Below are 20208 nucleotides of genomic sequence, written 5' to 3'. Positions count from 1 at the left end.
AAATGAAAACCTGTCTTTGGCGGGCCACCAATATCATCACGTGTTACGTGAAAGAACACATATGAAAGAAGGACCACATTTTTAGGCAGATGATGTAAAGTAACAGTTTTAACTGTTGTGTAGAAGCCCCTTTATGTCATTACATAAACAAGATGCAAATCTAGAATTAAAGGAAACCGAGAAAGCAGATTCTCTTGCATCAGATGTTACTTGTCTCCAGTTTTAGAAATTCCTTCTTTTGAAGGAGGACATAAAACTGAGAGAAGAGGTGGACTTTGGCAGCATCTTCTCTGGTCCCTGTCCGCAAGGTATCTAAATGAACATACTCACACACCAGGCTTCCCGTTAATTCATCAGATCTCTTTAGCAGATGATAATCTGATCAAACCACAGAAACCTTTTGTCACGTCTAGCCATACAAGTACTCTCACATGCGGATATTTGACAAAAGTTTTTTTTTTTTCTTAGATACCCCTTCAGTTGAAAACTGCAAGCAGAAATTAGAGCACCAAGTCAGACAGGCTGAACTGTATGGATGGCTTGTTCGTAAACGAATCAACCACCATTCTGCATGGCTCATTTTCTCTCCTCAGAACTCCTTTCCCATAATATTCTACATTCGCTAATTTGAGAAGAGAGCAGGCAGATAGGAATAAAAAAAAAATTACATTTAGAAACAAGTAAGAGGAAAACTAAGGTAAACGTAGCAGCAAACTAAAGGATGAAAATCCACTGCAGAAAATATTTCTACAAAAAAAAAGCAGAAAAGAAAAGTCATAAAAGCATTCAAGTAGCCAAGACCTTTCCCAAGTAAAACCCTAAAAGACAAAATGATTGGGACTGCATGTGACTGTCAGCTCTTTGACTGTTCTACTGACTTGATTCTAAATGACTGAGCATCAGAGATGCTGAAAACCGTGAGTTTCTGTATTCAAATGCAAGGGATTATAGATATTGGCTACTAATGTACCCTCCTCTACATTTTGAAATTCCAGATTAAATATAATTCACATAAAACCTAGGAAAGATGTTCCTGCTGTTAAAAACTAAATACAGCATTCACACAGAACATACATTAAAGAGGATACTATACTTAAGCTAATTATTTTCTCCTATTTTAATTTTTAAGATAAACCCAAAATCTCAAATGTATTTTTCATACAAGACAATATATGGCAACCTAGAATCAGTAAGCACAACCCAGCTTCAGCCTACTCTGTTACAGCATCAGTTCCTAAAGGAAGGGTTCTCCAAAGCTAAGAAAAAAAACCCCAGGAGACAAAAATATACTAAATTATAATCAAGAAAATAAGCCAAACTTATATACAAGGAAGCAGCAACTGAAGAACTTTGTTCTTTACAATTCAGTTATAAGAGGAGTAAGATATTACTCTTTTACACATTTCAGCACCCCTTGTAAACTATTACACTTCTGCACAACTTTACATTAAATATAGATAACGTACTTCACAACCAAAACAAAACACTGGTATTTAACTTGTATTTTCTTTAAGCGTAAATTGGAAGCCATACCCTGAATATACAAGGGATATCTTTACGAGTTGCATGTATTACATCCGATGCCAGGACAGAGCTCACACAAAAATCTTCATCTCTAGTAAGAAAGAGAGCAAGAGAATCACATACAGGCACACACTAACATTATCCAGCAAAATCTAATTGATATCACAACTGTTTCAATAGGCTGCAATCTCCTAACACCGCACAGAGGTCACAACTGCCATCACTGCTTTGTTATGCTCTAACTATCCTTGACCCAAACAACTCACAAGCTTTAGTTATGTTTCTACAGCATTCAGTACTGAGCGTAACTCAGTCCACCTGAAGTTAAGTGGGGTGGCTTTGTGTAGTTTTGGTTTACCAGCCACACCTATTCTACAATTAGCAACAAGAATATTGCTCTTCCAGCCCAGCAGACACATTAGAAATGAATAATTCATACCTCAATGTGTAGCAAGAGAGGGGCCTTTGGAAAAAAAGAAAAATCACATAAAAAGCTCTTGGCAACATAATTATAGTTTGTGGGATTCAAATATGGATTTTCAAAACAGCGAGATTTTGTTCTCTATTACAGTAAAATAAACAGACATCAGAACAACTTTTGATTTCAGAGTGCTCCACCCCAGAGGGCTTGTCTACACAAGCCTTTTTAAACTGAATTTGACCAAGTTGATCACCATAATTGCCAATTTTAGTGTAAAGATGACACTAATGCCTGACACTTGCCCATACTAGAATTCATAGCTGTGGTGGTTAACATCTATTAAAACATCTAAGAATCCTCAGAAGACAGACTCAAAGAGGCAGCTACAATAAGCAGATAAAACATGGGACAGTTGGTACAATATCTGGCTGAGTTGCTTCAAGCAAGGTACTGATATGAATGGTGTTATTTGCAATACTTCCACACTTCTGCTCCTGCTGCCAGCATGTCAGAGAGAGCTGACACTGACAGTTTCTCAGAGAATAAATCTGAGAACAGAACAGCAGTACTGGTGCAACCCTACGGTACTACTGTCTGGAAAAAATATAAATCAAGGTGCTTGTGAATGCAAAAATTTATATTCAGAGATAGAAGGTGCTGTGACATTAAAAGGTACTACACTTTCTTGATATTTCTGTAAATTGAAACAAAAAAACTTCTTGGTTACTTTGATCAATGTAAGTCTCTGATCTTTTGTAGACAGTGTTCAGTGGTTCAAATGGTTCCCCATGAAAAAGTAGCTCCTCTGAGAAGGCAGGGTCAGAGCCACTTGCATTGTAAATTAATTGGTGCTTTTTGAAAGACTACTTCAGTTTTTCCTAATGTTCCTGGAATTACTGGCTATGGGTTGACCTATGACTCAATGTTGACGTCAGAGTGCAGGGGAAAAAACAATCTACCAAAATCTATTTGTTTTCCACGTGTACACATGGAATTCTAGGAAGAAGCATGCTAATCCTGTAAATATTGGTGACTGTAGTAGAAGTAATTATAAAGTCACCTAAGTGACTTGTTAAGCCAAGTCGTTCAGCCTAAACTTAGCTGCAGTCTATATGCAGAACACACAGGTCTTCTCAGACCACGGCTCTCACTATCTTTAAGCTTCTTGTGTCCCACAAATAAATATTACTGTTAGGAAAAAAATACAGAGGATTTCTATTCTGTCATAATAATACAAACCTGAGATCCAAGACTTGACTTGCAACAACTCCAGGCTGGGTGGATTTTCCTTCAGGCACATCATATAAGAACAGTTTACAGTCGCAGACAACTGCATAAGCCCTCTGCCACCCTTTCTTAACTCCTGTAGGCTTTGGGACCTGCGTATAAATAACTGATTGCTTATTAAATGTAAGCACATGTAGTAGACACAGAAAGCAGGGACATTTAGAAAAGCTTATACTTAGATCAAGGGAATTAGAACACGTTCTGTTTGCCCTTCAAAACACAGTGAAAAATGTCAAGTAATCAAGCAATCATTTTTCTTCCCTTAAGTTCAACCATTCCCTGTTACTGTTTAATAAATACATTAGGTAGCATTAGGACAAACGATGGGGCTTGTATATTCCACAAATGCCAAAATGGTAGGACATTTCACCTTTTATCTTATGCTTACATCAACAATGATAGAAATTCTTCCTTAAAGCATGCTTTTTTTCCCCCACTGCTGCTTATGAACATTGTAGCTACTAATCTACTAACTTTTAGCTCTTGTAGTAAAACCGACTGTTTCTCCCACATCTAAAGCAACGAAGGTTAAATAAGTTACATAGATGGCATACAAAGCCTTAAGGCTTTAGTACAATTTAGGAGATCTGGTTAAACATACTTAGAGGTTCCAAGCTGCACAGCTGTAAGTGAAGTTTAACATTCTTCTCTTGTCCAAGAACAAAAGGCTATTACCTTGACATAACCTTTATAGGCGGTTCCTATTCCTCTTTGCACATCTACTCCAAGAGGCCTTTTGGCTTGCTCAGGGGGTATAGGGCAGACCTGAGGAGCGCTATCCTTGCAGGAAACATGGCATGCAAATGAACACACTAAGTACAAAAGAGAAAATTCACAGTGAAATATGCGTATGAGTCAATCATAACAGGAGATTAACATAGTCTACCCTTACATTCAGCAAATTAATTAATCACACAGAAACTGGCAGTCAACAATTGCAACTCTCCAAAGTGCCTTTATTTTCTCTTTTAAGCCTATTAAGTCCATAAAAGGCAGGAACCAAGTCCACATTTCAAGGCAACTCATGAAAGCATTTTCCAGAAGGAAAAGGAGTTGGTCAGCCTCGCTGGCGTTAAGCGGCAACTAATGCAGTCACAGAACAGAAAAAGTATTAATAAAGGTAGAATAAAAATTACAGGGCAGCGACAGGACAAGATAAATACAGCAGGTGTTCAATTTGATCCAAGTATGCAAGAATACTGCAAAGAAAGTAAAACTAAACTGACCGATAAATTAGAAATGGTTAAACTATTAAACACTGGCAACAGACTTGAAAGCACAATGAAGCAGAAACTGGGAGACAAGGACTGAAATGCTGTGTGGTGATGGGGGGAGGGGGGGAGACGGGGGGGGGGGGGGCGGGGAGAGGGAGCAAAGGAGTGAAAGAGAGTGTTCAAATAAGGAGCAAATGTCCATCCTAATCATTGCATCCTTTCTTATAATTTATACCACTCTGTACCACTTTGTGCTGCACCAGCAAGGGACAGAGGTCTCTAGGTCTCTCATCTATAGAGCATTCACACAGAAAAAACTCAGAATATATGCCACTTCACATGAGACAGACTACAAGAACTTTGGAATGAATCAACACATTACATTGAGGCATCCAACCCACAGTTTACAGGCTAGATCTTTCCACAGAGATTTTGCCTGGTTTGTCCCAGCTGCCCTGTTTCTACAGTAGGCTTGCTAAGGCAGTGGGAGAGTGGCATGGTACTGTGATCTATCCTGTGCTTCCTCCTAACCATATTCTCACTGGTAAGCATCTGGCAGATATCCTACGTGCATCTAGTCCCATAATTATGAAGGGTCAAAGGATTCCAGAAAACCTGGAAAAAGCCTGCTTCTGCTAGAGCCACAGATTGGGCTACAAACCTCCTCCTCACAATGCCTGAGGGAACAGCCAGGAAACAGGGCAGCCCAAAGCAAGCTGCCTGGCTTGTTCTTTGAGCTGCAGTCTGCTCCCAGGAAGACAGGGGTTACCAAAAAGTTATGCATGCAAAGTACTGTAGGTGCTTCCCAAGACCAGATAAATTCAGCTCTTTCAGGAGGCATAATTATTTGGGACTGTGCATATCAAGGCGTATCAGTTGCAGAATAGGGAAAATCCACAGGATACAGCCAGTTCCACAGGCCTCTGGAATTTCAGCTGTATTTTACCATAGTCTCCAGCATTAAAAAGAGGAGGAACTAGGAAAAGTGATTGGGAATGGAACACAGCAGTTTTGTTCTACTAGAGTCATCCCGTTATCTCTATTCTTATGTCAATGTGATTCTAGTTTTTTTCTGCAGCTATCAAGATCTGGAGTAGAAGAGGCAAACTGGAAAACTAATGATGCAGAGTTTAATCAAAGTACATGAGGAAAAAAAAAAAGAGCAAAGTTGACAGCTACACTAAGGGAAAAAGACCATTTGAAACTTGCAGGAAGAGATGCAGAACAAGAGTTCAGAACTGTCAGCAATAGGAGAAAAAAAGGCAGCCCCAGGGCAAGTGCTGGCAGAGTGATAGGTGCTCCTGGGGAAGAATAGCCACCAGAAGATCTGCCAGGAAAAAAGCCCTGAAGGGCAGACGAGGCAATCTGAATATGATACAGAAGGTGTCACTGCAGAGGGTGTCACTAGCAAGAACTAAGCTGGGAACAGAAATACAATAAGGTTATTTATACTGTAGTGTCCTCAACAGATTTGTGGACTACTTACTGAGTTCATGTGTCTAATCAAGATACAGGTAAGTATTTTCACATTAAAATACCTCCATATACTGAAACATGGAATTCAAGAGTGACACATGCATCAGAGAAAGCATTTTCAATAAAACTGATGGACAGCAAGACAGGCTACCAGTCAAACAACCTATCAAATGGTCCACCCAATATGGGGTTTATGATCAGGACAGCACAATGTAGACAGACCCAGATTCCTGTTACCAGAGCATTCCCATAGTTTTAAACACTGCAGAAACAGAAAACAGTCCTGCCTTCCCCACCTCCCCCTCCCAACTCACACTGTACAGCACTAATAGTAACAGAATTAATTACGGAAAGGGAACCATGAGGGCTTATATTAATTCTTTGACTTTAGAAGGTCTGACAATGACACAAAATAAAGGAGAACCATTCAGCGGCAGCCACCCCCCTCTTTCGTTTCCTCCCCAAGGAAATGGTTGCCCTAAAACACATCAGTGTTTTGGGATGTTTTTTTCAGGGACTTGCTGAAAATATAAAAAGTTTAACTGACTCACCGTCACAGGCATAACCTTGTCGAACTAATCCCACCATAAGAGAGGTGCAATGACTACACTGAGTAGGGCTTGTAAACGACTTGATATTGAGCTGGTGAGCTTTAGGCTGAAAGACACATTCACGATAAAAAAAAACAAACAACTTTTCACTTTCTGTACTCATGTAATGCAAGCATCTCCCTTCACCACCCTCCAGTGTATCAGAGCATATATTACGAAATGTGGGCTTCTTTTATGCAAGTGCAGCTTGTACAAGGTGCTGCAAGACAATTGTAACAGTTTTATTTCCAACTGCATAAGACTCTCAAACCCAAACCTACAACCAACTATTTTTTGTAATCCCTTCTGACAAATCAAAATCCATCATCTTGCATTTGGAAACATTTGATTAAAAACACAAACCTAACAAACACACACATGACAAACCCGAAAAGGACAAGAACAAACATGGAGGGCTAATTTATAAATGATATTTTTTTCTTTGTTCTTTAGAATAAGGTTAGCACAGTCCCCCTACCTTTGGTACAGCTAGAGAAATGGATTGAATGGTGGGGGAAGGAGCAGCAGGCATCCTCTGAAGCCGAATTGGTTCCTGAATCACAAAAAACTGTAATTGAGCAAAATGAGGCTTCAAGAATTTGTTTCAAGATTGGGATGGCAAAGCTTATTGTTTTCTGATTATTTTTTTCCTTTTTGAAAGTTATCAAAAATTTAATCATCATAAACATCGCCATTCTGATTTCATAGAAACAGATTGTGTTTTAAAGCACTCACAGGAAGGCCTGCACACTAACAAACAAGCAGCAATACAGAAAACATATGAAAATGAGGTACATCAACATCCACAGAGCCAGCAAAAGGTTTTATTTGCAACTGTCCTCAAAGCAGGTGCAATTAACACTGACACATTGCAAATAAGCAACATTCAATCCTGCTTCTTCATAGTGAATGCTGCAATATATATTTATCACAAACAAGACAGAGACTTTCTAGTGAATTCTTCTTCAGAGTAAAATAATGGCGCTCTTACTTCTTGCTGTTGCTCTGCAGTTACAACTGAAGTAGACGGTGAAACTTCTGACTTGGGACCCTGCGTTTCCTGCTCACTAATAGAACTGGTCTGCAAAAGTGACAGCAAACATGTTAGATAAGATAGCACAGATCTGATGAAGTGTTCTCACATCAACAAATGGAAACAAAAAACAATGCTGAATTCTATATGCAGTACACATACATCTAACAACTTTCCATGCTGAAAAAACCTTTCCTTGAAACAAACCCTGACATCTGATGGAAAAGGTATAAAGCTGGAAGTCCTGAAATGCAAAACTGCGTAGTAGGCAGCATAACTGCTGTAACAGCCGCCTTCACCCAGCGAGGCTGTGTCTAATCTCTTGCATGCAGGTATGGAATGATGTTTGAGAAGCCTGGCAATCATCCCTAAAATAGCTTATTTCTCGTGGTAGATTACTACACTAGGATTTTTCTAGCACACAGCAGCCAGCAATTCTACCACAAGAAATATTCTTAAAGTAGTACTACTTAAAAAGTTGTTTAAAAATGGTTGGCCTCTGTCATTAAAAAAATGATGACTACTTAATCACTTTGTCTTATATTTCACTAAAATTTAAGACTAGCATCTATTAAAAGCCTTCTATTAATTTCACACAAATTAGCAACTACTAATTGTCAGCACAAGGGGGAAGTATGGTACAATTCCAGAGCTAAAGAAGCTGGGTGTGGAAGTAGAATACTATATTACTGTTCTCTGAGGACATCATGAAAATCATGATTAACAAACACCAGATTAGACTTCACATCAATGATGTAATTAGCACTAAAGGAAACAAGTAACGAATCACTCACTTCCCAGCCAGTTTAGACAGGAAGATGGCTCAAGTTCAGTTAGCTCACTAAATATGTTCAGATATTTGTTATTCTTTTTGTTATGAATTGATTGGTAGGGCTGGGCCATTTAAGATCAAATTGTACCATTATGTAATATGAACTCTTTAAAATGCTAAGCGTGATTCAGCTTTAGCCATATAGCTAGTCAAAATATAAAATAGTAAGCCTGTAAAGAGGTATTAAAAGAAAACTAAACTAGCTCTATTTAGTGGAGTAAGTTATAGAGAAGTTAAGGAAGCAAAGTATCTAATTTTAGAAGGCCATTTTTACTATGACAGGTCACAACAAAATAAGGAGATAAAACTACTAGCAAAAACTTACTTCTTCCCAAAAGGCTAGCAGAGAAGATGTAGACGAAGAAGAAACAGAATCCTTTGTTGTAACAGATATGAGGGATAAAAACGATCACTTATCACCCACACGAAAACTTCAGATAGAGTATCAGTAGGCTAGCTAAATAAAATGTTTTATGTGGCCAAATGATATTTACTCAAACTAAGTTAACCCAGAGCAGATAACACGGACTATCTTTATATGTACATATGAAAAAAATTGTTAATGGAAGTCATTAAGTATCAGCAATTCTAATGTAAATAATCAGAAAATGCCACCTACATTTCCATAGCGACTATGTATTTATTGCAGGATCTGTAGAATGGAATCTTGATTAGTTATGGGCTTGATATTCTACATGTTTTAAGTATCTCTGGTACCTTTTAAAGCAATGTTTTAAAATACCATGGGCAGTAGACAGAAATTATTATTCAGATAGTAGCGTACATCATGTGTGTCTCTTGCCTCCACCTTGTCCATATAGTACACCTTGCTGCTTCAGCAGGAAAGCCAGTGTGGACATTTTGTGACTGGGAACAGCACGTACACAGAGTGTATTCAAATATCACAGTATGCCCACAGGCCACCTTTTTAACAACAGTGACAATTTGGAAAAAAAAAAAGAGAGAGAGTACACATTTCGGACATAAAAATCTAACCAGACTGATGAGGTTTTAACCTGAGGCCCTTTAACTCAGCTCCATAAATGTAACAGATTATTGTTTCCAGTTCAAGCTCTTGGTTTTATCCTAAACTGTCTAAATGTTTTGCAAAAAAACACCCCAGAAAATCTCCAGGGATCAAGAGTTCATGAAGTAAGGAAATGTGATTCAATGTTGCATTTAACAGCTGCTTCCTCTGGGAATGCACAAACCTTTTAAAGCGAAACACCCACTTGGAGCTGTGATTTGTATGATCCGTTTTCTAAGGATCAGAGGGTGTGTCACAATAAACTTATTATACCACCATCTGTGTGGGTCCTCTGATTCTCTTCCCAGTTCCTTCTACTGTAACCACTCCATTAAGATCTGGAGCCAACAATTTTACATATCTGTTTAAACACTCCTTGAACTGTGTGAACGCTTTTCCTTGTATTAACCAGCATCTTCCAACTGCACAGCATTTAATCCCTTATTTGTAACAGGGTGTGCCAGTCTTTCCAAAAAAACCTGAATATATATTTTTTAGCCAAATGTTTGAGATTAACCTAAACAAAGAAGCTAGAATGGGAAATAATTCACACGAAGTTCTGGGAATATCTCCCAAAGGTGCCAGCTTCTCTACAAAATGCCAAGCAATCTGACATCTACTGGGCATCCAATTCTGCGTCAACACTAATTTGGCTAATAGGCCAGATCCAAACATGCCATATAGTGCCCTAGTGTTACTTTTACACAATAAAACTATAATTCAGTTATCACATTTTTATAGTTATTTTATGTAATAACTCACTCTGAAAGTCAGATCACGTGCAAGAGGAGATGTGTTGAAATATTCAAAAATGGAATCTTGGAAGTCTGGAAGTTTGAGACCTAAAACCCAAAGCAGAACAGTCTTAGCTAAAAGGGAACATCACAGATGGTGTTAGAACTCTGTTAAAACACAGTGACACTAATTACCTGAATCTGTTCTATATTTTTCTTCCAGTTTTTTCTTCAAACCTTCCATCTCTTCCAACAGCTCCCTATTTTTTGCTTCCGATTCCTTTAATTTACTAAAGGAAAACAATATGATCAAAATGCAATACGAAATATCTCAAAGGCAGGAATGCCAGTGCACAGGATTGTTCATTTCTGGCCCTATATCTCAGAGTTTTGGAAAATTTTTTTTTTTTTTTTGAGGAGTGGTGGCGGTGATGGTTTTTTAGGATTTTTTTTTTTTTTTTAAGGCTGATTAATTTCATTTTTCCCCTAAATAGGCACCTCATTACTTGACTAGATAGTCAAAACTGTACTGGAGACTCCTGCTATCCTTGCAGATACCTGCCAAACAAAACTGCTCTAATAGTGGTTTGGCTTTTAACTCCCAACAATATGTCTACTCTCCAGTTAGTCTAAGAAAAGGCATTGAATTTGCTCTTATGGTTTTTTTATCCCCAGGTGCCTGAGATCTGTATCTTATTACCAAGCTATTCACAGCAGTGAAATGTTCACTTGAAGAAATTTTTACAGTTCTCGTTTGACTATGTAAGAAACGTGCAGTCTGTGGAATGGGATCCTACTGGCAAAGTCCAACACCCCAGGCATAAGGGGCCATTTTAAGAAAATTACTATTGTAATCAGCAGTTTAGAGCAGCACGTTAAAACCCAAATAGAACCAAAGCCCTTATTACCTTTCAAAAGATATGTTTGCATCTTTAACTTTTCGCAGCTCTTCTTGAACTAGTTGTTTGGCACGAATTTCTGCATCGAGGGCAGACTGTAATTCCAGCCTAGCTGACATATCCAACTTCTGACTGCGTCGCACTTTCCAAAGGGGATCCTGTTGCAGTAAGTTACTGAATATTAATATCAACTGTCTAAAGATATTTCTGTTCTTGTTCCAAGACATAAATTAGCTTTCACACTGGTTCAGAGAATGCTCTTTCAATTAGCTACAGACAGTATACCTGCTGCATGGAAATCAGTTGATTGTCGCACAAAAATGAAGTAAGGAGCAATTTTTATATTGGTTAAACTGCTAACACAATATACTTGGAACCAAAATGTTGCATGTCTGAGCATGGAAGTCAAACCGAGAGAACTCATTGAAAATGGCTAATTTTCATTGTCCAATCTAGAAAAGAGTATAAGACTTACACAGTGACATACTGGACTTTCAAGCATGAGATAAACGTCAATATTTAATGTAAAACACACTCATCTAAAACATACCAGGAGTGGCAAAACCATGAAAACAATGAAATAATCTGAGTCTTGAGATACCCAAGATATCTAGAACTTTCGCCTAAAAAATCACTTGCTAAGTAGCATATGCTAAACTTCTGCATGCACCATGCAATTCCACCCTACTAGCCCCAAAAGCTAACACTCTGAGCTTTTCCAGGTCTTTTTCACTGTTGACTACATTTTTGATATTCCCTAAGGGATACCTCTCCAGTCACCTGTGAACACGCAAGTAACAGCCGTGAAAATGAGAGGCACTTTTTATATTGAGAAATAATTGCCTTAGATCAGATTCTGCAGAAGCTACAAAAGCAGCTGTAATACAAAGAACAGACGGTGTTCTTTATTCTGACAGTAGCTAAGAAGAAAATGCCAACTGCCTTTGATCTGATCTTTCTTCCTATTAAACCTCTCAATATTAGAATTGTCTGTTGATGATGTAGGCGAATGTTAGCTCAAAGAAGTCATAACTTTCTCTTATTCTCTCCTATTCATAGGTTTAGAAGGGGTGAGTATCTTCTTATTTGTATAAACCAGCAGCAGATGGACTCTGCATGGCAGACTGTGCTGACTGGCATTGCTAGGGATGTGGGCTTCCATGCCTAGATGCAAATGGCTCCCCCTTTCCTTATGCAGGTATTTAGTACCTGCCAAGGCAAAACAGTGTTCTCATTTTTGAAACTGTACTCCTTTGTGAGAACTCTTCTATTTTGCAGATTTTTTTGGGAATTCACGTTACTACTGTATGGGAAAACTATGGTATAAGGTCTCACTGTTCTGTATGTAAATAAAGCTACATGCTCTCAGTGTGTCACTAGTTTGTAACAGTATCAACCAGCTAATACTTGTTCACAAAAGAAAACTTCGTTATCTCACTGTAACAGCAATTAGAATTATTCACTTGCATCTAACGTGGTGAGGCACATTTCTGTACTCCCCTTTAACAGTTTAAGTTATTGTTTCTTCTCTCTTCTGTACTGTTCAAAGCCGTTTGTGATGGCAGATATTAGTACGAAACAACTGTGCCCTGTAATTACCAAATTCTGATCAGATTACCCAGATAGCGTTCATAAACAATAGATAAAAACTAGAAAGCAGAGCAGAGGATTTATTAGAAGAGAATTCTGATTACGAACAGATAGCTTAAACTAAAAGTGTAGCTTCTTAGACATCCCCAGGACAGTCTGAACGTCTGCTATTTTCTTACCAGTGTTCGCGACCCCAGACTGGAACTTCTCAATGATTCTAGCTCTTCTGTCATCTTGGAAGCTAATGCTTGAAGATAGCCACGAGCATCCTTCTCATCACTTACCCTGTTGTGCAATTACCAAAAAATGTTACTTAACAGTTTCACGGCTCATAGCACCAAATACTGTACCACCAAATAATCACAGTGGATTTATCATAAACCACTGGATTTAGGGACATAACAGAAATGGACAGAGCAGGAAAAACTCTCCCAGCAACAGAAAATTGAATACATCTTAGATTGTCTGCTTCAGATTTTTCTTTTATCCGATCTTCTTGATTGTGGCAGTTGCTAAGGAAACTGAAGTTTCCCTTCTGTCATCAGCAACAGTTCTGCAGAAATTCACTGTTACTGTTTGGAATATGATCTGCACAGTGCTTGCTCACTTTTTATAAGGGCTACCTTCAAGTCCTCCTCGTCTTGATACTTGCACACAGCTTGCTAAAACAGCAAATGACAGAGGGAAGAACTGACTTGTGAATTAAGTGCAAGTGCTTATCTAGTACAGCTAGTGAGGTTCTGTATGTTAACATGGACCTTTTAAGTCACGACTATCTTCCTGAATGAATTTATCAAAATATTCCAAGTGGTGTGATTTAATGATCACTTTAGAGACTGAAGCAATTTGACACCAAACCCTTCTCCTTCCTACTTAATAGCACCTGACAATTTCACTTGTCATTACCACTCAGCAATACTAGAAAGCAGAAGAAAAACAGTTAATCAACACTCAAAAGTACCATGCTTTTGTTGATCCCAGACACAGAGGAATGGCCTAGCTATACATTAAAAACAAAGGCAATCAATATTTCAGAAGCTGAAAGTGGCCATCTGGATCTCTAAATAGCACATACCACTGAATAATTTCTGCAATCTGAGCTTCCCAGTGAGCAACAGACTCCTTCTTTGCTGCTAGGTCTTGGAGCTCATCTTCTAGCTGTCTGTTCTGAGCTGTTAATTTGTCCACAAAGGAGCAGAGCTGAAACAACAGATTAATTTACCTCTGAGTTATGCCAGTTTCAGACTTCAGAATCTGGACAAACAAGACCACTCTAGGCTATCTGAAGTTCTAACACAGATCAAAGAACTGGAAGATGTTCTTCTCTTGTGGAACTGGAGACTAGCTCCTGAGCATAGAAGAACACATCGCCAGTTAATGCAAAACTATCCAAAACAAAGAAAAAGAAAAAAATCAAGAGCAGAGGTCACCAAGGGGAATGAGGTTTAACTGTGAGCTATCAGGAAGGCAGGCAGTCTTTGTAAATACTTCCCTCTCTTTGCAGTCAGAATAAGTCAGAAGGTGGTGCCCTCTCCAAGTTGTGGTAATCAACCCCACAAAGAGAAGTACTGAGATGTTAAAGTTACTATTTAGGCAAATCTCTGACATTTATATGGCAAAAAAGACATTGGTTTTATTGAGATACTGCCTGAACCTTCAAAGATCCTGTTCTGATCAATGACTGGACTGCTTCAACATCAGAAAGTAACAAAGTAAGAATTCTATTTGCTTAAAAATGTTTCCTAAAATAATTACCCTCTCATTTTCTGTTGTCAGCTTTTTGTTGTCTTCCAAGAGCATAGATCTTTCACGCTCATATTTCTCTTTCATTGTTCCTACTGCTTCCTCCATTTCACTGTGCCTAAGGACAAGAAATAGAAACACTTTTAATGTAACATTGCTGAACCTGTAGACTGGGATTTTCAAAAAGGAATAAACAGACTTAAGGTGAAATACCAACCTGCACAGGCACCTATGCAATGCAATACGCAAAAAAAGAAATCCATAGTTAATGAATCATGCACTAAAACTTACCTCTCTCGCTTTGTTTTCTCTAATTTATCTTTTAATATCATGATCTCTTTCTGCAGTGCAAGCTGATGGCTCTCTGAATCATGTACTTCCTTTTTCACATTTTTTACTTCCAGAACATGCGATGCTTCTCGTCGGACCAACTCCTCTTCATAAAATAATATTTTCTTTTCCAGTTCAGACTTTATTTTGGAAAGCTCCTGCTGATGTTCTAGCGTGGCACCTGCTGCCCGGCCCCCCTGCTTCAGCTGCAGAAGAAGATTAAATCATCAGGAAGAGACTATGATCTTTATATTTTGGGAATATTATTTAAGATTAGAACTGTCCAATTGGTGGCACTTGGGAAAAATTCTTATTTGGGCACTGAGTGATTTAAAAGGTGCCTGTCTGCACACATTAAGACCCCTAAGTGACCGGTCTGCTTACACAACCCTAATAAGGGTTCAAATGGTTTGCAGGGATAACAGATTTGGACTACACTGATTTAGTACCTGCTTAGAATTTATATAAGCTGTATGTTTTCAAGACAGTAGTGTGCAGTGAGATACTGAAGCGTTTCAAGCAAAAAAGCAAATAAATCTGAACAGGTTAGGTCAGGTTTCTAGTAATGCTGGAGTTTTTAGCCTCCCGCAGGTATCAACAGTTGAGTATGCAAAACTATTGCAGCTCCTGTGCCATGAATAAACATTTGTCAAAAAAAACACACAACCTTTAGAGCTTCCAGTTCATTTTCCAGTTGTTTGGAGAAGACCTCACTGTGCTCACGAAGCTTGCGTTCTTTTGACGCTTCTGCTACAACTTCTTCAAGTTGGGCTTCAAGCTGTCACAAGAGTAATTTTAAGTAATTTCAACACAGGATAGTGGTATCTGTATCATTCCTTTCCTTTCCTCCATACGGATGAACAGCAAGTTTTCCTTATTTCTATTTTACATTACACCACTGTAACAAACATCTCAATGTCGTTAATTGTTTTGCCTTCAGTTATCCCGGCATCCATCTATCTCACGCAGCAGAACTATTACTATATGACTTTTTGTACCGATATGAACTACACCAAGTATGTACAGGGATAATTGCACAGCTTCTATTAATGCTAAGAGGAGAAAGTGGCACTAAGAAGTCATTGCAGTTGTGAAAGAAGAAAGTCTCTCACTTTTATAGGTCAGCTCCATGCCTCAGTATCTACTGAGGCAGCTTAAAAACCCCAACCTTTGAGCCAAATTATTGCAAAATACTTCAGATACAAACAGTGAACACTTTTACTTTGCAACTATGGAACAAAATAAACTTGACCATCCATTTACTGACTTCCGAAAGCTTATCAGAAAAAACAATTTAGTTTTAGTGGTAACTAAGGCAACTGTTGCAATTCAAACATAGTGACACAGTTTTGAAACCTAATAGAATGAGTAAGATTTGTTTTTCTGCATTCAAATTCAACCAGCAAATTTGGTTTTAAAAGGGCTGTATTTAGAATTGTGGGCCAAGATAACGAACTTAACTATGTTCTGAATAGAAGATTGATCCAGCTGTTAGGAAAGGGGGAACAAAGGAATTTGTAAGAACAAAGACAGGAGATTATAAAGCCCTGCATGGAAATATTTAACTGAATAAGCAACAACACTTTGAATGCCTGCTGCACTCTGCTCTAGAGACAAAGTGCCACAGCCCTACACATCAAACATGGTGCCACAGCCCTTTGCCTTTCCCACTTAACTACCACTTCTTATTCACAGATGAAAATCTGAGAAACTTCATCTCTTACTACATTTTCACAGACTGCCCTTCAATTTGCTAAAAATTTTCTAGCAATGTTTATAAAGCTCTTCAATTTATCCTCTACACTTCACCCAGAGTATACATAAAATTTGATGACATTTTCAGTGATTAAAACACTCTGGGTTAACCATAACAGCATAATTTCTTATGCCCTCTTCTGGTTGTCCATTTCTTCTTATGTAAAACTATAAAGTGCCCAGAGTACTAATTGGAAATTAACTTGCTTAGATATTACTGGCATTCTCTACAATGACTAACTACAGAGGAAGAAAAACCACATATTTAGTCTGTATCACTATTCCTCCATCCAGCTGAAGAGAAAAACTCAGCTAAAAAAAAAAAGTCAGACTACTCCAACCTTAAAGCACATGGAGACACGAAGCTTTCTAGCTTTCAAGCTGACTATGAGTCAGAGTCTACAAGAACCAAAACACAAGAACTAAGAAGCTGGGCATACAGCAATAATGGTTTCCTCCAGATTAAAATCAGCCTGAGTATAAACAAAAAAAGAAAACTTGGTTAGCTTCCTGATATATCAGTAAACCATTTAGAAACAAATTCAAGATCTATTTTGTGAACTGTAGCAAAGTTATATGGAAGAGTTTCTGGGGCAATTTCTTACAGATGGACAAAGCAAATTATCATTAACAGTCCCAATTTTTCAATACAATCACACACAAGATACTGGATAAGCAGCAGCTGAAACATGTTATTGTTAGCTATCTTATCAAGCTACCTCTTTTCTGATCTTCTCCGATTTACGGATGTCCTGTCGCATAGCATCAATTTTCTGCATGCTCACTTCCACCTCTTCTTCTTTATCACGAAGTTGCCGGGACAGCTTCTGCTTTTGAGACCGCAAGTCTCCCATCCTCTCACTGAGCTCGGAGAACTCCTGCACAGCTAGCTTTCTTTGTTGGTGGGCATCCCTCAATTCTTTGGATTGCATCTTTAACCTCTCTGAGGCTTCTACAAGTTGCTGGTTTAAATAAAAAATATAATAAAGAGAGTCATTTGAACTCCATATATTCTTTCCAAGAAAAGAACTGAACCTACATAAGCATGACTTGAAAGCTCAACCACCTCGCAACTTCTAAATATTATTTCTAATTCTTAATCTACGCATTTTTTTTTCTATGACTAAGCAGCTGCAGTAACATATCAAGACAGCAGTTATTCTGCTGCTAGTGGGGCAGCTCCAAGAGTACCTTTGGTGTTCCAGAAGCCTTTCTTATAAATCTGACTACACAAGGCAACCTCGCTTCTAAATAACTTAATTTTAGATTACCACCATTTACCCACACAACAGTAACCTCTTTAAAAGGAATGTTTTAGCAGACAGCACATTCAGGGGAGCCATCAAATACACTGTACCAGCACTGAGACACTGCAGCAAATCTTGTGATATTCTTCAGAAAACTGAGGAAGACTCCTTAGAACAAACTGTGAAGCCCTAATACTGTTTCCTTTACAGCAAGTAGTTAACAAAAATTGACAAGATTAAAACACAAATTGAATGTTCTACATAAAATCACTTGAGACTGCGAGAAAAGAAATAAGAAAAAGAGCAGAACTAGACAACAGAATAAATGTATACTGGGCAATGGATTTCTAAAAAATTCTGCTGTTAGTAGGAGTATCGCAGGAGCATTAACTTCCCAAAAGGCATGTGTTCAAATCAGGAAGAACAGATTTGCCTTCTCTGCTACTCCTTCACTCGGGTAAATAACTCTTAGCAGTGGCTAAGAGACAGAAGAGAGATGGTTAAATTCTAGTGAACAAAAACCCCAGAGATTTTGGCCCATGGATTACTTTCGAGTCCATCTAAATGCCATGTGAAGAATACAGCTGCTAGACTTTTCCAAAACTAGCTATTTGAATACAGGTAGCTTTTTTTTTTGTTATTATTGAAAGCGCTATGTAGTATATGCAAACCACTATTTACTTTCCTGCAAAACTTTTTGCTGACTTAAAAGATACTGTTACATTTTAGGAAGCAAAGGTGTAATTTACACAACAGTAAATAAACTCAGCAATTACATAAAAGTAATCCTCAGCCTTAAGCAATAAACAACCTTTTGGTATAACAAAAAGTAAGTGGGCTCAAGCTGGAGCACTGACCTAGCTCTATTAACTCTCTCATGTATAGATATGCTTTTTGGTATCTAAAGGACTGACGACTAGTCATAGACCAGAGTTTAACTCCTGTGTATATTACCATAGAATCATTATGTTGGCAAGGACCTTTAAGATCATTGAGTCCAACCGTTAATCCAGCACTGCCAAATCCACCACTAAACCATGTCCCCAGGCACCACATCTACACATCTTTTTAATACCTCCAGGAACAGTGACTCCACCACTTGCCTGGGCAGCCTGTTCCAATGCTTGACAACCCTTTCACTGAAGAAATTTTTCCTAATGCCCAATCTAAACCTCCCCTGGCACAACTTGAGGCCATTTCCTCTGGTCAAATAGCTTGTTACTAGGGAGAAGTCAGGAGACTGACCCCCACCTCGCTACAACCTCCTTTCAGGTACCTGTAGAGAGTGATAAGGTCTCCCCTCAGCCTCCTTTTCTCCAGGCTAAACCACCCCAGTTCCCTCAGCCGCTCCTCATCAGACCTGTTCTCCAGACCCTTCACCAGCTTCGTTGCCCTTCTTTGGATACGCTCCAGGACCTCAATGTCCTTCTTGCAGTGAGGGGCCCAAAACTGCACACAGCATTCGAGGTGCGGCCTCACCAGTGCCGAGTACAGGGGCACGATCACCTCCCTGCTCCTGCTGGCCACACTATTGCTGATACAGGCCAGGATGCTGTTGGCCTTCTTGGCCACCTGGGCACACTGCTGGCTCATGTTCAGCCGGCTGTCGACCAGCACCCCCAGGTCCTTTTCTGCCGGGCAGCTTTCAAGCCACTCATCCCCCAGCCTGCAGCACTGCAGGGGGTTGTTGTGATCCAAGTGCAGGACCTGGCACTTGGCCTTGTTGAATCTCATACAACTGGCCCCAGCCCATTGATCGAGCCTGTCCAGATCCCTCCGCAGAGCCTTCCTACCCTTGAGCAGACCAACACTCCTGCCCAACTTGTTGTCGTTGGCAAACTTATTGAGGGTGCACTCAACCCCCTCGCCCAGATCACTGATAAAGATATTAAACAGAACTGGCCCCAATACTGAGCCCTGGGGAACACCACTTGTGACCGGCCACCAACAGCATTGAATTCCATTCACCAGAACTGTTTGGGCCCAGCCATCCAGCCAGGTTTTTACCCAGCGAAGAGTACACCTGTCCTAGCCATGAGCAGACAGTTTCTCCAGGAGAATGCTGTGGGAAACGGTGTTAAAGGCTTTACTGAAGTCCAGGTATACAACAACCACAGCCTTCCCCTCATCCAGTAAGCGGGTCACTTTGTCACAGGAGATCAGAGAGTCAAGCAGGACCTGCCTTTCATAAACCCATGTGACTGGGCCTGATCACCTGGTTGTTCCGTACATGCCGTGTGATGGCACTCAAGATGATCTGCTCCATAACCTTTCCCTGACACTGAGGTCAGCCTGACAGACCTGTAGTTCCCCAGACCCTCCTTCCAGCCTTCCTTGTAGATGCTAACCCCAAGTCAACTTTGAACTCTCTGGTTAGCCAAAATTGATGATAAATGATGGAAAGTGGCTTGGTGACCACTTCTGCCAGCTCCTTCAGCACCCTTGGGTGGATCCCATCCAGACCCATAGACTTGTGTGTGTCTAAGTGGTGTAGCAGGTCGCTAAC

At 39.3% G+C, this 20208-nt stretch overlaps 1 protein-coding gene across 6 annotated transcripts in view; it reads right to left on the bottom strand.

Annotated features, from left to right (window-relative positions):
- CDC42BPB (CDC42 binding protein kinase beta) overlaps nucleotides 1-20208 on the bottom strand; it is a 97886-nt gene that overhangs the window by 14880 nt on the left and 62798 nt on the right. For 2 of the 6 annotated variants that reach the window (XM_086462651.1, XM_086462650.1), the window contains exons 13-28: nucleotides 17175-17417; nucleotides 15368-15478; nucleotides 14662-14906; nucleotides 14383-14488; nucleotides 13703-13827; nucleotides 12807-12912; nucleotides 11047-11195; nucleotides 10334-10428; nucleotides 10167-10246; nucleotides 8703-8753; nucleotides 7504-7593; nucleotides 6991-7065; nucleotides 6474-6579; nucleotides 3908-4044; nucleotides 3185-3324; nucleotides 1534-1615 (exon numbers count right to left, since the gene is read on the bottom strand). In XM_086462651.1, the coding sequence (XP_086318777.1) occupies nucleotides 1534-1615; nucleotides 3185-3324; nucleotides 3908-4044; nucleotides 6474-6579; nucleotides 6991-7065; nucleotides 7504-7593; nucleotides 8703-8753; nucleotides 10167-10246; nucleotides 10334-10428; nucleotides 11047-11195; nucleotides 12807-12912; nucleotides 13703-13827; nucleotides 14383-14488; nucleotides 14662-14906; nucleotides 15368-15478; nucleotides 17175-17417 (1941 nt within the window). Of the gene's footprint in view, nucleotides 1-1533; nucleotides 1616-3184; nucleotides 3325-3706; nucleotides 3746-3907; nucleotides 4045-6473; nucleotides 6580-6990; nucleotides 7081-7503; nucleotides 7594-8702; nucleotides 8754-10166; nucleotides 10247-10333; nucleotides 10429-11046; nucleotides 11196-12806; nucleotides 12913-13702; nucleotides 13828-14382; nucleotides 14489-14661; nucleotides 14907-15367; nucleotides 15479-17174; nucleotides 17418-20208 lie in introns of all 6 variants that reach the window. The other 4 variants (XM_086462653.1, XM_086462654.1, XM_086462652.1 and 1 more) reach the window with 3 other exon arrangements.

This window comes from Leptosomus discolor, chromosome 3 (genome assembly GCF_034619465.1).
Source record: "Leptosomus discolor isolate bLepDis1 chromosome 3, bLepDis1.hap2, whole genome shotgun sequence".
Lineage (NCBI taxonomy): Eukaryota > Metazoa > Chordata > Aves > Leptosomiformes > Leptosomidae > Leptosomus > Leptosomus discolor.
Note: the sequence above shows the minus strand (reverse complement) of the source record. Positions and strands in the feature narration are given on the sequence as shown.